The sequence below is a fragment of the Electrona antarctica genome (genome assembly GCF_951216825.1).
Source record: "Electrona antarctica genome assembly, chromosome: 7".
NCBI classification, from domain to species: Eukaryota; Metazoa; Chordata; class Actinopteri; order Myctophiformes; family Myctophidae; genus Electrona; species Electrona antarctica.
This window is the reverse complement of record NC_136812.1, coordinates 37,268,762-37,284,582: the sequence shown is the minus strand read 5'-3', so window position 1 is coordinate 37,284,582 and position 15,821 is coordinate 37,268,762. Positions and strand designations below refer to the sequence as shown.

The 15,821-nt window shown below is 46.1% G+C and overlaps 1 protein-coding gene across 1 annotated transcript in view; it reads right to left on the bottom strand.

The window, feature by feature from the left end:
* scfd2 (sec1 family domain containing 2) overlaps window positions 1–15,821 on the bottom strand; it is a 191,636-nt gene that overhangs the window by 110,400 nt on the left and 65,415 nt on the right. The window contains exon 5 of the mRNA XM_079506818.1: window positions 7,699–7,996. Coding sequence (XP_079362944.1) covers window positions 7,699–7,996 — 298 coding nt within the window. The remainder of the gene's footprint in view (window positions 1–7,698; window positions 7,997–15,821) is intronic.

Here is a 15,821-nt window from a genome sequence, read left to right as displayed (position 1 = left end):
AGCATGACGAAAGTGAAAAATGGCTTGCAGTCAGATAAACACAAGTTATTTTTCTGTGCTTATTCCAACTGTCATTCATATCAGTATTTATGAGTAGCTCTCAGTTACAGCTGCAGGTGCAACCGGCATTCTGTTAACCCGTTTTGAGCGGGAACCCCTTTTGGTGGTTACATACATTATGTTATAATTTAGCTATTGAAAAATAGCAGATCTACAAGCTCATAGCGCGCCACCGAGTGGCGCGCTATGAACTTGTAGGTCTGCTATTTTTTTTTTTAATCTTTAAAATGTGCCTCAAATCTTTCAGAAAATTGTCATGATTTAGAAAACATTTTTTTTTAATTTCGACGTCAGAACTAAATGGGTTAAAGGAAAGGCGTAACATACACTCATACACCCACGCACAGTCGCACACAAGCATGCAACGCCTCTCTGGTCGATTACAGTATTTTACAGTAAATGCTGTCCAAGCTGTCCCATTTAGCCGCCCAGGGGTCTTTGAGAGTATTTTTGCCAAATTGTAGTTCTGCTATATCGTATTTTCAGATGGGGGTCTAAGGCCAAATACATATTCACTTGAAAAAGTTTGAGAACCACTGAACTACATGGAAAGTTGTCCAGGCCGTCCTGTAGTCATTTGGAAAATGAAACAGCCAACACAACACAACACACCACCTGCCTGCTGCTGGGAGCTTCTTCCTACTCAGTAAACAACCTCTCTTCATATGCATCTGCCTGACAATAGCTGTTAGTCACAAAGACTGTGTGAGGGAAGGTGTGTGTGTGTGTGTGTGTGTGTGTGTGTGTGTGTGTGTGTGTGTGTGTGTGTGTGTGTGTGTGTGTGCAGTACATAGCAATAAATAATATGCAGTTGCAACACCTGGACTTGTCTCTCTGCACAGCAGTCTGCCTGGTCAGATACAGCAGTGTGCCTGGGCAGATTCAGCAGGGTGCCTGGGCAGATACAGCAGTCTGCCTGGCCAGATACAGCAGTCTGCCTGGCCAGATACAGCAGTCTGCCTGGGCAGATACAGCAGTCTGCCTGGCCAGATACAGCAGTCTGCCTGGCCAGATACAGCAGTCTGCCTGGCCAGATACAGCAGTCTGCCTGGCCAGATACAGCAGTCTGCCTGGCCAGATACAGCAGTCTGCCTGGGCAGATACAGCAGTCTGCCTGGGCAGATACAGCAGTCTGCCTGGGCAGATAAAGCAGTGTGCCTGGGCAGATACAGCAGTGTACCTGGCCAGATACAGCAGTGTACCTGGCCAGATACAGCAGTCTGCCTGGGCAGATACAGCAGTCTGCCTGGGCAGATACAGCAGTGTACCTGGCCAGATACAGCAGTCTGCCTGGGCAGATACAGCAGTGTGCCCATGGGCAGGCAGATACAGCAGTGTGCCCATGGGCAGATACAGCAGTCTGCCTGGGCAGATACAGCAGTCTGCCTGGGCAGATACAGCAGTCTGCCTGGGCAGATACAGCAGTGTACCTGGGCAGATACAGCAGTGTACCTGGATAGACACAGCGTTCTGGGGAAGCACAGCACTAGCATCTTGCATGTATCCGGAGATGCTCTCTCCCAGGAGGAGGTAGACAAGAGGGTCGGTGTGAGAGGGCGAGTCATCCTCTTTACTTGGACTGTTTGTCTATGGACAGATGTATCCTCCTGTGTACAATGTCCTTGGATTTCTCTGCACTGTGCATTGTGTGAGAGCTTGTGTATGTCTGTGCCTTGAGAGTTTTTACTCTTGGTATGAGTGTGGAGGCTTGCTCTTTGTGTGTGTGTGTGTGTGTGTGTGTGTGTGTGTGTGTGTGTGTGTGTGTGTGTGTGTGTGTGTGTGTGCATGTGTGTACTTTATTACTGTACTTGTAAGGGCAAAATGTTGCCATAAGTATAGTACAATTTGAGAAATAGACAGTCAGGACCATTTTCCTGGTTCTCACAAGACAAAATGTTGTTTTATGGTTTAAAAATAAAGAATTAGATTCAGGCTTGATTTATACGTAGTTGTGCAATGCTGTACACCCAACATAGTCGATAAACTCAAGCTTTATGGTTACAAAATGGCATTTATAAAATTACCATCCTAAAAACTATAGTTGCACAGTAATAAAACAACGACACGGCTGCTTTTAAACGCAATTGTGTCTTGTGTGTGTCTGCGTGTGTGTGTGTGTGTGTGTGTGTGTGTGTGTGTGCTAAGCTGTAGCCAGGGGGAGGCACGCAGAGCAGAATGATTTGTAAAAACATAGTTTCTCAGGCTGTGCAGGTTTTTCGCTGTGCGTCTGGTTCCTATTTGAGCTCTTTAATTGAGCACGATGTCACAATCAATGTTGTGCTACGGACTCAGACGGAGACGGACCCCCGCCTCATATTACCCCCACCGAGGTATGCATCTGTAGTCATAGAAACACCAACTACACGCACGCACGCACACACGCACACAACGTGCCCGGAACATACACTACACACAATTATGGATGCACACACACAAAAGACACAGACTATCGGCACAATATGCACACACGCACACAGCCATGCACATACACTCAAACACACAAAAATCTTAATGAGTGAGTGACTACACACACGCACGCACACACGCACGCACACACACACTCTTTTTCCTCTGGATTTAAGACGCACCTGGCTCCAAACAGCAGACTAATTTGCAGTGAAGTGTTTATAACAGAGTCAGCTTTTTAACATGAGCCACATCTCTCTGACCTCCAGCCTGCCAGGAGACCCCCCCCCACACACACACACACACTGCTACACTGCCAACTGGGACAGGAAGAGACAGACAGACAGACCGACATTGGTGGAAAAACTACTCAAATGTTTTACTTAAGTAACCGTACCAATATTCAACGTAGAAGAGGTACTCTGTTCCAAGTAAAAGTCCAGAATTCAAAATGGACCAGTACCAAAAGTAGAACTCATTATGATGAACATCCCATTTCACAAGTTTTCAAATGCTCATGCGACGCATTGTGAGCTTGTAGCATAGGTGCCGGAGAGGGGGTAATTTGGGTCTGAATGTCCCTGCACAATTGGGGGATGACTGGTCTATTCATTTATATATTTTCCCCGAGCGGTGCTGGTGGTCTCTCTAGCACCATTTATTGCACAATCATGGTTGTGTATTGGCTGCCGCTGCATGCTTGCCTCTCACCTCAATGACCATTCTGGCTATATAGTCTACTAAGTGCAGTTGCTCTCTAGTCTCAACTCTCCATCTCCAATATTGTCCCCCCCCCTGTTTTATGTCCCGACGGCATCACTGGCTTGTAGATCAGCTATTTTCAAAAGGCCGAAATGTTGGCTGTATGTATTGAAATAATAATCAAATTCTACAAAGTAAGTAGCTAAAGTTTTCAAATAATTGTAGTGGAGTAAAAAGTACAATATTTGCCTCTGAGATCTAGTGTAGTAGTAGTAAAAGTATTGAATACCAGAAATACTCCATTAAAGTAAAAGTACCTCAAAATTAGTTACTTTACACCACTGATAGACAGACAGACAGCATGAGATAGAGAGACAGAGGCAGAGATGGTGAGAGAGACAGGCAGAGAGAGAGACAGAGAGAGAGACAGAGAGAGAGAGAGAGAGAGAGAGAGAGAGAGAGAGAGAGAGAGAGAGGGTGAGAGAGCTACATTCCTCATTAACAGCCTCACAAACGAAACCCAGGCCAAGGGCGAGAAAAACAGAATGAGAGAAGGAAAGAGAGAGGTGGGTGAATGTAGAAATAGAGACACACAAAGGCCTATTATAATGTATTACTCGTGCACCGAAAATAGCCAATCTACAAGCCCACAAAGCTTGTGAGCTTGTTATTTAACACTGGCATCCAACTGTGTATAAATTCGGCAAAAGAGAGAGAATGTGTGAAGGAGAGAGAGAGGCGAAAAAAACAAGAAAAAGAGAATTAGTGAAGGAAAATGAAAGAGACAGTAACAAGGGAGACAGTAAAACACAGAGTGCCAAACCCATACATGTGTATGTGTGTGTGTGTGTGTGTGTGTGTGTGTGTGTGTGTGTGTGTGTGTGTGTGTGTGTGTGTGTGTGTGTGTGTGTGTGTGTGTGTGTGATATGAACTGCAGAACCCTAACTGGACCGTGTATTATTTCAGGGTGTATGCTATAAGGTAAGGGAAGGGCCAAACTAAAAACAGCTCTAATTATGGGGCAGAGAGAGTGTGTGTGTGTGTGTGTGTGTGTGTGTGTGTGTGTGTGTGTGTGCGCGCGCGTGTGTGTGTGTGTGCGTGTGCGTGTGCGCGTGCACGTGCGTGCATGCGTGTGCAGGCTCAAGGTTAGACCGGCTATTACTGTGGGAGGTACAGTACAGTGCAGTCAGTGGGATGTGGTCAGGGTCAATTCATCAACAGCAGAAGCACTGACCCTGAGCTTCTGCCCTGGAGAGACCAGTAACAGACTGGAGAGACGTGCACACACTGGAGAATAGATACGTGCACACACTGGAGAATAGATACGTGCACACACTGGAGAATAGATACGTGCACACATTGGAGAATAGAGACGTGCACACGCTGGAGAATAGATACGTGCACACACTGGAGAATAGATACGTGCACACACTGGAGAATAGATACGTGCACACATTGGAGAATAGAGACGTGCACACGCTGGAGAATAGATACGTGCACACACTGGAGAATAGATACGTGCACACACTGGAGAATAGATACGTGCACACACTGGAGAATAGATACGTGCACACACTGGAGAATAGATACGTGCACACACTGGAGAATAGATACGTGCACACACTGGAGAATTAGACAGGTGCAATTATGGTTTGACCCTAAAAAAATTGCAACAGAAGGTTTCTCAACTGTTTTGTGTAGTATTAGGTGTCCTTAATAACATACTAAAAGTTTACCAAAGTTTGACCATGCGAAAGGTGTTATTTTAGCATAATATGCATAATATGCCCATAACATCCTATATAAGGCAAAAAAGTCCAAATTTCATCATTCTTTAAGTAACATGTGACATATGAAACTAGGGTGTTTGCATGATTCTGAATCCATTCCAAGCATTAGTTTTGCACAAAAAACACTCCTTGGGCTAAATTAGGCCATATCCAGTTGACCAAATGTGCTCAGAAATATATCTGCCTTTATTTCCATGTGCCGTTTTCCTCCCAAGGAGTGTTTTTTGTGCAAAACTAATGCTTGGAATGGATTCAGAATCATGCAAACACCCTAGTTTCATATGTCACATGTTACTTAAAGAATGATGAAATTTGGACTTTTTTGCCTTATATAGGATGTTATGGGCATATTATGCATATTATGCTAAAATAACACCTTTCGCATGGTCAAACTTTGGTAAACTTTTAGTATGTTATTAAGGACACCTAATACTACACAAAACAGTTGAGAAACCTTCTGTTGCAATTTTTTTAGGGTAAGGTGCCTTTTTTTCATATATGCCCTCACCTAAATAGATACGTGCACACACTGGAGAATAGAGACGTGCACACACTGGAGAATAGATACGTGCACACACTGGAGAATAGAGACGTGCACACACTGGAGAATAGATACGTGCACACACTGGAGAATAGATACGTGCACACACTGGAGAATAGATACGTGCACACACTGGAGAATAGATACGTGCACACACTGGAGAATAGAGACGTGCACACACTGGAGAATAGATACGTGCACACACTGGAGAATAGATACGTGCACACACTGGAGAATAGATACGTGCACACACTGGAGAATAGATACGTGCACACACTGGAGAATAGAGACCAGCCCTCAGCCCATACGTGTTCCGAATGCCCCTGCCGACAGATTCAGTAGTGCAGCTTGGAATCTGTTATTGAGATATTACATGCAATGTGGCACCGTGTCTTTTCCACACACACTAGTGCAGTGGTACTTTTACCCATAACTATCTCTGAGAGAGTGTACACATGGAACCCAATGGACGCTGATTTATTTGGAACCCCATCAAGGAGCCCAGTTGACGTGTCTACAGGTGAATCTGGTCAAAGTCTCTCTATCTCTTTCTCCCTCACACACTCTCAAGCTCTGACATTCCCACAGTCCAATGCTTGTGTATTTGTTATCATGTGACCTGGCGGAGTGTGTGTGTGTCTGGGGAGACCAGATGGAGAGATGGGGTGTGAGGTCTCTTGACAGAATCCTCCTGCCACTAACAAGGACATGCTTCACGCACGCGTGTGAAGCATCTCTCCATCTGGTCTGTGTGTGTCAGTGTGTGTGGTCAGTGTGTGTACACACACACACACACACACACGCACGCACGCACGCACGCACGCACGCACGCACGCACGCACGCACGCACGCACGCACGCACGCACGCACGCACGCACGCACGCACGCACGCACGCACGCACACACGCGTGGAAAAGAGACAGAGACGTAGAAGATAAACAATCAGTGCCTCAGCTTTCTAACCCAGCCTGCCTCTCTCTTCCTCTCACCCCATCTCTCTCTCTCTCTCTCTCTGGGAATGACGATGGGGAATGATCATGGTCCCGAGTGGTGACCACACCCTACGTCTCTCTCTCTCTTATTTCTGTGTGTGTTTCTCCTTGGTGTCTGGACACGTACAGGGGAGTGTCAGAGGGGAGGGCTCTATGTCCAGTGAATGATGACGCCACTTTACAACTTTGTTTTTTAATCATTTTATGGGTTTGTTGTTATTGGGGTTTTTTCTAGTTGGGAACTTGGCCCAAAACACATGACCAGACAGACAAGCTGATGAGCCAAAGCAGCTCAACTATGCACAACCACACACACTGTGTTTTCCTTGTGCATTTGCAAATTTACGATGTTGTTCCTTAAATTTTGTTTGAAGTACAATAAGTGCTAGTTGGAAATATGTTACATTTGAGGCAAATTAACAAGGATACCAGCGTGCTCATGTAAGCAATACAGAGCCATACAATCAAATCAAACTTAATTTATAAAGCACATTTAAAAACAACCAAAGCTGACCAAAGTGCTGTGCACGGTTAAAAACAAAGCAACAACAAACGCCAATCAGTGCACCAACAAATAAACAGAACATATAAACCTTAGGCAGGTTTATATGGAATTGTTAATTAAATGTAATTATTATTATTTTTTTCAATGTATTTTTATTTTTTCAATGTTTTTTTTATTTTTATCACAGGACATTTCTTTATAGCATGGGCCACCTTGAAATGTTTGGGTAAAAGTACAGTATACCCACTTCTCCAGACACCACTGGATATACCTGTCAGGTGGATTCTTCACTCACTTGGAAGTGTGCTTCCAAATTGCTAGATTGGGGCCGAGTCCACAGAGAGCGTTGGATATCATGTCCAGGGCCTTTTCACGGTTTTAGGTAACAATTCAACGTCAGGTTGTACATGACCGGGCTGTCAAACACAGACAGGAGGATCAAGTGAGCGGTGCTTCTCTCCAAAAAGAATAAGCTGCTTGGAGCTCTCAGGGCACTCCGCCATAAAATGCTGGACGCCAAGAACATCTACTGGGAAGAGGATCGCTCCAGCGCGTCTATGCCATAGAAATGCATGGCAGACGGGCGCTGGCAGCTCAACAAATGGGGGACACAGGCCGCTTTTAAATGCGATTGTGTGCGTGCGTGTGGTGAATGTGCTTGTGTGTGGCGAATGTGCGTGCATGTGTGTGTGTGTGTCGTACCAGTGAGTTTCTGCACCAGGGGACTGAGTTGCGTCTCTCTGCGGATGGCCATGGTGAGCGCTCCAATCAGCTCTGTCTCCAGCCTCTCCACCTCCTCGTCCTCCTCATCAGGGTCCTGGGCGGCCTGCGCCTCCCCGGCCAGCGAGTACAGGTAGACCAGCAGCAGGAGCAGCTCGTCGGGGCCACAGCGCGCCTCCTCCTCCTCCTCGGAGCCGGAGGAGCCCTCCGCGCCTCCTCTGGACGTCATCAGGGTCAGCAGCTGTCTGAGCACGCTGGGGAGGTCCGAGTCTCCCAAGGCCTGAAAACACACACCATTTGTTCAAATAAAACAAGAGAGGGATACATTTTCTTGACTACTTTAAGCCTCATAATATACCTCATCGTATAGGACAAATAGGAAAATAATTGCTTTTGCCCAAAATAGGAATGCCAGGGTTGATGTGGTTAACATACATGTGTGATATTTATGTGATATTGTCAAACATAAATATCAGACAGGTCGACTTTGCCTTATTGCTCGCTAGGCGTGCCATTCTGCTCAAATGGAAGGATGCTGCCCTGCCCGTGCTCCGTCAGTGGCTTCATGATATAATGTCCTGTCTCTGAGATGTTAAGGTTTTCAATTGCCAGCTCTGAGAAAAATCTTTACAAGACATGGGGCCCATTTATGACATTCTACCAAAAAAATAAAAACACATCAGACAGACATATATTTAATTCAATCTGACCAGAAGCAGGGATAAAACATCAAGTCAGTCATAAAAAATAATGACCAGAGGGGCATAGGTATCCATTCCCCTCCTTAATCCCCTCCCGCACGCACGCACGCACACGCACACGCACACACACACACACACACACGTTTGCACAAATGCACACACACACAAATACACAAAATACATGTTACATTACAATATAACAAAGGACCATATTTCACTGACTTCAAGCTGAATGAAATGTCTTGTGACAACACGTTTACTTCTGTGAGATAAAATATGCTAGGTAGGGTTGTCCCGATCCGATCACGTGATCGGAAATCTGGGCCGATCACGTCATTTTCAAATGATCGGAAATCGGATCGGGAGCAAAAAACGTCCACTGCGCAAAAAGCATGGAATACGGATGTGTATATTACAGGAAACTTCAGTTAAACTTTCCAACAAACTCCGGTAAACTCCCGAATTGTACCATCACACCTGTATATTACAGTATATTACTGTATATGCCTGCTAAACTTGAGGTTTACGGGCAAATCTAGTGACCAGAATTGCCCGTTAACACAGCATAGTATGAATATTATTACTGGATGTTGTCTGTGATTTGGGATATTGTATCATTGTGTTCTATAAAAATATAAATATTGGATCTGGAAAAATCGGTATCGGCAGATACTCCAAATCAAATGATTGAAATCGGATCAAGAGTAAAAAAACGTGATTGAGACATCCCTAATGCTAGGTTTGATGTTTACCTGGCATGTTTCTGAGAGCCACTACATTGTTCTCTTTGAAGCACTGTGACTATTTAACCTGTCGTTCGCTGACTCTGTAGTCATACTAACTGTGCTTATTCCGATTTCGCACTTGTGGGGCGCTCTGGATGATGGCGTTTGATAAACGCCTAAATTGTGGGCGTGGATTGTCAACCAGTGTCTCAGCCGAAAAATCGTTCCGCATCCAAAGCTCCATTAGGTGCTCCCACATGGGCGTTTTAGAAGAGCGCCTTAGGTTGCCTTAGGTTCCAGCTGGGAAACAAAGAGCTCTGGTGGACACACGGAGAGCAGTGAACCGTTCCTCGGTGCCTGTCTTGAGTCAGTCTGATCGGGACATAATAACGGTCGTCCTCTGGGCCCAAATGATGTAGATCACGGGACCTTGTTACAGAACAGTGACCACTCTCACAGCCACACTGAGCTCATAGCCATATAAAACAAGGGTGTGGAGCTAATCTGTCCTCTGCTGCATCTCAGGAGAGACCAATGAAAAACGCTGGGATACAGAAAGAGAGAGGAAAAAACTTGATAATGGGAGAAAATGAAGTGGCAAGAGAAAGAATGGGGGGAGGAGGGGGTGTCAGGAGAATAAAGAAAGACACTGAACAATCGAGAGAGGCAGAGGAGATGAACCACGGACAACGGAGCAGGAGAGAATGACGGCCTCCAGCGGGGACAGTTCGGTTTGAATCAGATGGAGATACACAAGCCGGTGTGGATCCATTTCCTTTTAATGAGAGAGCTGTGTGTGTGTGTGTGTGTGTGTGTGTGTGTGTGTGACTGTGTGTGTGTGTGTGTGTGTGTGTGTGTGTGAGCGTGAGCTTAGAGCTCAATGTTCCTCTGCCCAAGACAAACAGACTCTCTCTCTCCGTTTCAGCTTGGAGATCTCAGAGCTGAGAGTCTTTAGGGCTGCGGTGGGCCCGTCGGGGGCTATCCGATGTCTGACCCAGTGCAACTCTTGCCCCCCCACCCCCCCATCCCCATCCCCAGCCAAAGACGCGATCCATCCAATCAGGCCTCTCTGGGTCGCAGACCCGGGGAAGATTGTGGTCCAAACCCAACAAATGGCTGAGTGCCTTAGTGTCCCTGAGCGGGCTGCTGCGGCGAGGTCTCTGCGAGGGTACGACTGTCCCTGACGGAGTGAGGAGGACACATCAGAGGGTTTCTAGCCATTCGCCAAGGTTTTGGATCCATACGTATGTGGTGTGAGGTATCGGTATCGTTGTGGTGAAAGCCTTCGCAGCAATGTCAGTAGCTGACACTGCGGTGCCTTAACCACTTGAGACGATTCTACAAATGCATTCTATGTACATCAGTAGTTATCAAACATATTTCTAAAATGTTCAAAACATTGCAGATGTACAAGCTCGCAGCTTTTATATCTGCTATTTATGAATAGCCAACGGTGAAATGCAAAATGACATGGATACTTTGACGGTTTTAATGGTTTAATGACCCTACATAATTCATTGTATGCAAAACTGCGGTGTGAGGTTGAGTGATTATTTGCACAATCTTCGAATAATAGTGACATGGCCAAAATAGGTACACCGGGTTGAAAGCGATAAATAAAAGAAAGAAAACCGACCTTTACACACACGGGCTGATTAAAAAGCTTTTACTGTAAACGTAGCCTTTAGTTCAAAGAACAGTGCAACATTGCCATGAGTCATGCCGTTTGAAAGTGCTCATATAAAGGGGATTTGGTCGGCTTGGGGGAGAAATTAGGAGGACCATGTCTGCTAGCTGAGTGAAATCGGTCGATGCTTTCTGCACCCCTGCCGTCATTGGCTGAAAAACTAAAACAAAACAATAAACCAAAGTTACCAAACATATATTATTCACCTCATCTTGATTTGTTTTTGTTGCCATGGTCTGTTCGACCTCCATCGGTTTGCACTGATGAAGGACTGGCAGAAACAAAGCTTCATAAAGTGAAGTCTGCATAGATCTACGGTAAGCGTTGCGGAAATCTTTTCATTTTGTGTGGAAGCGGTCCCAACAATTCAAAATGAATCTGAGAGCAGGATATTTGATGACCTTCCAAAAATCCATAACAACATGAACTCAATCACCTCCCCAAGTTGACGATTTCCAGCACTGCGTGAAAAAAGCAGGCAGTAACGTTCAGGACAAGTGCATATCGTCTGTGGGAGATTACGTTGCGTCGGACAGTTCTGAATAATGTACACGACTCCACAAGACGTCGTCTTTTGATGGGCCGTTGTGTGGCAGCGTGTGTGAGGTATGGTGGGGGTCTCTCCTGCGTGGAAGAGCTCTCTACTGTTGGCTGCGATGCTGCCTCCACCCTGGCTCGGCCCCAGCTAACCACGGGTCTGCGGGGACCGCTCAAACACACAAACATGCGAATGCACGCGCGCGTGCGCCCCATCCCCGACACAGATTTTTCTTCTTAAACGTTGTGAAATCAAATAGCTCTCTGAGCTGCTCTGGCTCTTTCTGCCAAACAATGTTGGGGATCATTCCCCCCTCGCTCCGCTGGGCTGGAGCGGGAACCGAACCAGGAGAGAGGGACAAAGGCTTGTCAGGGCTTTTGTTTCTTCCATCTCTAAGTGGTAAATGGTGAACTTATATAGCGCTTTTATCCAAAGCGCTTTACATTCAACCATTTATACACCGAGGAAACCATGCAAGGCACCAACCTGCACATTGGGAGAAATTAAGGGTACAAGGTCTTGCTCAAGGACACTTTGACACTAACTCTGGGGGAGGCCGGGTTCAAACTGGGAACCTCATGGTTCCCATCCGACTGCTTTGCTCGCATGGTATCTTCATCGGGTTCCGTCGTTCTTCCGGGTCCTTGGAAACGCCCCCAGCCACTAGTTTTATAGTTTTACTGCAGGTTAGGGTTAAGGTTAGGTTTAGGTATAGTTTTACTGAGTTTAGGGTTAAGGTTAGGTTTAGGTATAGTTTTACTGAGTTTAGGGTTAAGGTTAGGTTTAGGTATAGTTTTACTGAGTTTAGGGTTAAGGTTAGGTTTAGGTATAGTTTTACTGAGTTTAGGGTTCAAGTTCTGTCCATACTAAATAGAGCAGCGGTTCCCAAACTTTTCCATGTCAAGGACCCCCAAATGTCTTGGCCCCCCATCTGAAAATGCATTGTGCCAAGGACCCCCTTACAAGATCTGTGTCGTTATAATGCTCCGACAAATGATTAAAATGCTTCAAGATTTATTTGTTTCCACTCCAACCATCCAAGTCTACGCACCTTTAGAGGGTTCGTCTGTCTCTGTGTCTGCCTGTACTTATGTCTGTCTGTCTGTCTGTGGGTGTCTGCCTGTACTTATGTCTGTCTGTCTGTCTGTGGGTGTGTCCGGATCATATCTCCCAAACCGCTGGAACGATCAGCCCCACATGTCTGCTGCACACTGCCAGTAGGCCACATAAGTACCTCTGCTCCATTTGTTTTTCCCATAACATACTGTACGTTTTATACAGTTGGGTGCCACCGATATTGTCCCTTATCATTTGACCCATTTAGGCCTGACCTCAAAATTTAAAAAAATCCTTCTAAATCCTCCAGTTTTCTGAAATAAATATTTTCACGATTTTTCAAAAATAGCAGACCTACAAGCTCGTAGCGCGCCACTCGGTGGCGCGCTATGAGCTTGTAGATCTGCTATTTTTCAATAGCTAAATTATAATGTTTAAAACACCAAAAGGGGTTCCCGCCCCAAAATGGGTTAACTGTCCTTTTGCGCAGATCACGCAAACCTCAGCAAAAAGAAAAGGACAATATCGATGGCCTCCAACTGTACCTTTTGAAACCTTTTACTTTAACTGTATAATGGAAGTCAGTATCAGGGCTATGACCAGGCTGAAACCATCCACATCGGAGCCACAGTGTTCCCATGTGTATCATGGGATCCAGTATGGATTTCATAGAACCCCCAGTTTGTTATGCATTAGGCCACGGACAAGTGAAAAGATTTTTACCCTGATCAATCAGATTTGTTTCCTAATTATAACTAATTATAGCTGGGGTACCCCTTGGATTGGAAGCCCTTCAAGGTACCCCATGTTGAGAACCAGCGATCACGTATACCACACTGTCCCAGCAGGCTCTCAGCTTAACGTGTTCACACTGTCAACATCACACACATCAGCCTTGTGATGGCGTAGGGTTCTCATTTGGACCGTGGCAGAGCCTTCAAGCACAGGTCAGAGGAGACGGGAGAAGCAGACGAGGGGATCCGTGGAGGGGCTTTCGGGCCCCTTCCTCATTTATCATGAGGCCATTCTCCAGGGCTCTCACCCAAACCTGAACCTGTGCTGCCTCTGACCTTGGCCCCAAGGTACTCTTGACAAACATATTTCCCCCCTGACTCATCCCCTTGCGTATGACTTCCCGATATTGTGCGATTTCGTTCTGCACTGCCCGGTGGCTTCAACTAGCCTTGAGCAGCGTTGCAGGTGAGATCGGATGGATCACTGGTCAAATTTTGTATCAAAATACGCATGAGCCAATTAAGGCACTAAACAACTTCAGCCCTTCAACTTCATGCCTCGTCGTACAATGAATAGTGAAAATATTTGAGCATAATGTCCAAATGATGGATGCCAGGTTGAAACTGGTTACTGCCTTTGTCCTTTACATGTCATGTATAGGACAAATATATAATTTGAGTGCAACCCTACAATGACATTGATCCCTGCAATAAGTATGCATTGCTAACCCTATCAAGGAGAGCCATGAGGCCCATAGGGCAGGAGCCTGTATGTCCTGTTTTACAGAAACAGGACATAGTGAGGCAGCTTGATGTACAAATACATCCCCTGGACATGACGCTAGTATGTCGCAGGGGATGGCAAGCAGGGAGGCACTGGGTCCCATTCTTAGTATTGAGGGATCGAACCCCGACCTCCCAGTCCCAGGGCGGACACTATAACCACAAGGCCACTGAGCTGGTTAACCTGAGCTGGTTGACTTTTACAGTACTATGCAAACATTATTTGAACAAAATGTTTTTTCTCACGTTACTTATACCCTCTCTGTATCTCTCAAAGCTCCTCTTTGTCCACTTGATTCAACTGAACCTCAGCTCAATAACATTCACCTCCGTATCCCCACTAGGTCCCTCTCCATAGCCTCACTGTGTGTGTGTGTGTGTGTGTGTGTGTGTGTGTGTGTGTGTGTGTGTGTGTGTGTGTGTGTGTTCACATGTGTGAGCATTAAGCACGTAACTGGGTCCCTTCAGGAGTTCTGTAAACGCGGCTGTCAGCTGTGCACCGTGGCGCCAGGGCAGGAAATAAAAGGAGTTCTTTCGGTACGGAGCAGAGAAGAGAGCTGACTGGGGAAGAATGACTACAGTTCCTTTTTTTCCAGCACTACAAGTGAGAACTGAGAACCTCGACAATGTCTGGCCCGCGGCCCTGGCACGAGGCGCTGCGCTGCACTGCACACCTCCAGAAACACATTGAACATGTGGGGGGCCAGTTGGATCAACCATTGTTAGTATGCAGCAATGCTTCTCAAACGGTTTCATGTCAACAATCCCCAAAGGCATGTATTTACATGGCTGCAGACCCTCCTTTGGAAATGTTTTGTGCCATGCACCCATTTGTCAAAATCTTTCAAAAAACATAGTCCAAAAATATGAATGGGCTTTCATGTTTGTACTGTTCATTTGGCTGGGGACCCCGTGGAACCGTCTCAATGACACCTGGGGGTCCCCGGACCCCACTTGAGCAGCATTGTACACCAATGATGTGTTCCTCGCTGCAAAACGTTCCAACATTGCAAAACGTTCCAACGTTCGCCATGTGAAGAGAGTTCTTCTTCAGCCGAGGCAATTTGAAACACAAGACCTGAATAAAAGCCTCGCTGATCCTACCAGACGCTCCCCTCTTTCCATCACAACCCCACCCCCCCATCCCCCAAAATGAGTGCACCGCTCTGACTGACGACTAGCACAAACTATGCCTCTAAATCGGTGCAGATTTTAAGGTCTGTTCTTTAAAAAGGTTTTAGGGTCTCTGCCCACGGCTTGTGTTATATAATTACGGCAGAAATAACAGGAAGCCAAAGTTATTATTACACACCAATTACTAAATGTACCGGTCCCCTCGCCATGCACTAATGCCACCATTTACACACAATTACAAAATAACCATGGCAATACGCTGTCAAAACAATGCTAATGTTAAGGCACGCAATTACCCAAAAAAAGCCATTACTTTAAATGTCCACAATGGAGTTCCTTATCGTGACACAATGTTTCCAAATAAAGAATGACATTGCATCAAAGAATACTCCTTTGTTCACCAGAAAGCCTTTCAGAGGGGCTTAGCCGATCGGCTTGTCTGATTGGCCTATAGCAAATTAGCAAAATGGACCACTTGATGGAGGATCGACTCCCCGGTTCGGAGGACCGCTCCAATAGAAAGCGCCCCTACATTAGCGAGCACTGGCTTGAATCTGTCAGCCACTGACTGACAGATTACTGTTTGGCACCTCCATCCATCGCAGGGTCCATAAAGCCTCCCGTCTCGCCCAATCACAGCGCCGGGCCAAGCTCCGCCCTTGGCCAGCGCAGCCTGAACAGGAAACCAGCTCCAGATGCAGCCCCTGGAGGAAGGTGAGTGTTTCAGATGCAGCGCTAACCAGAACC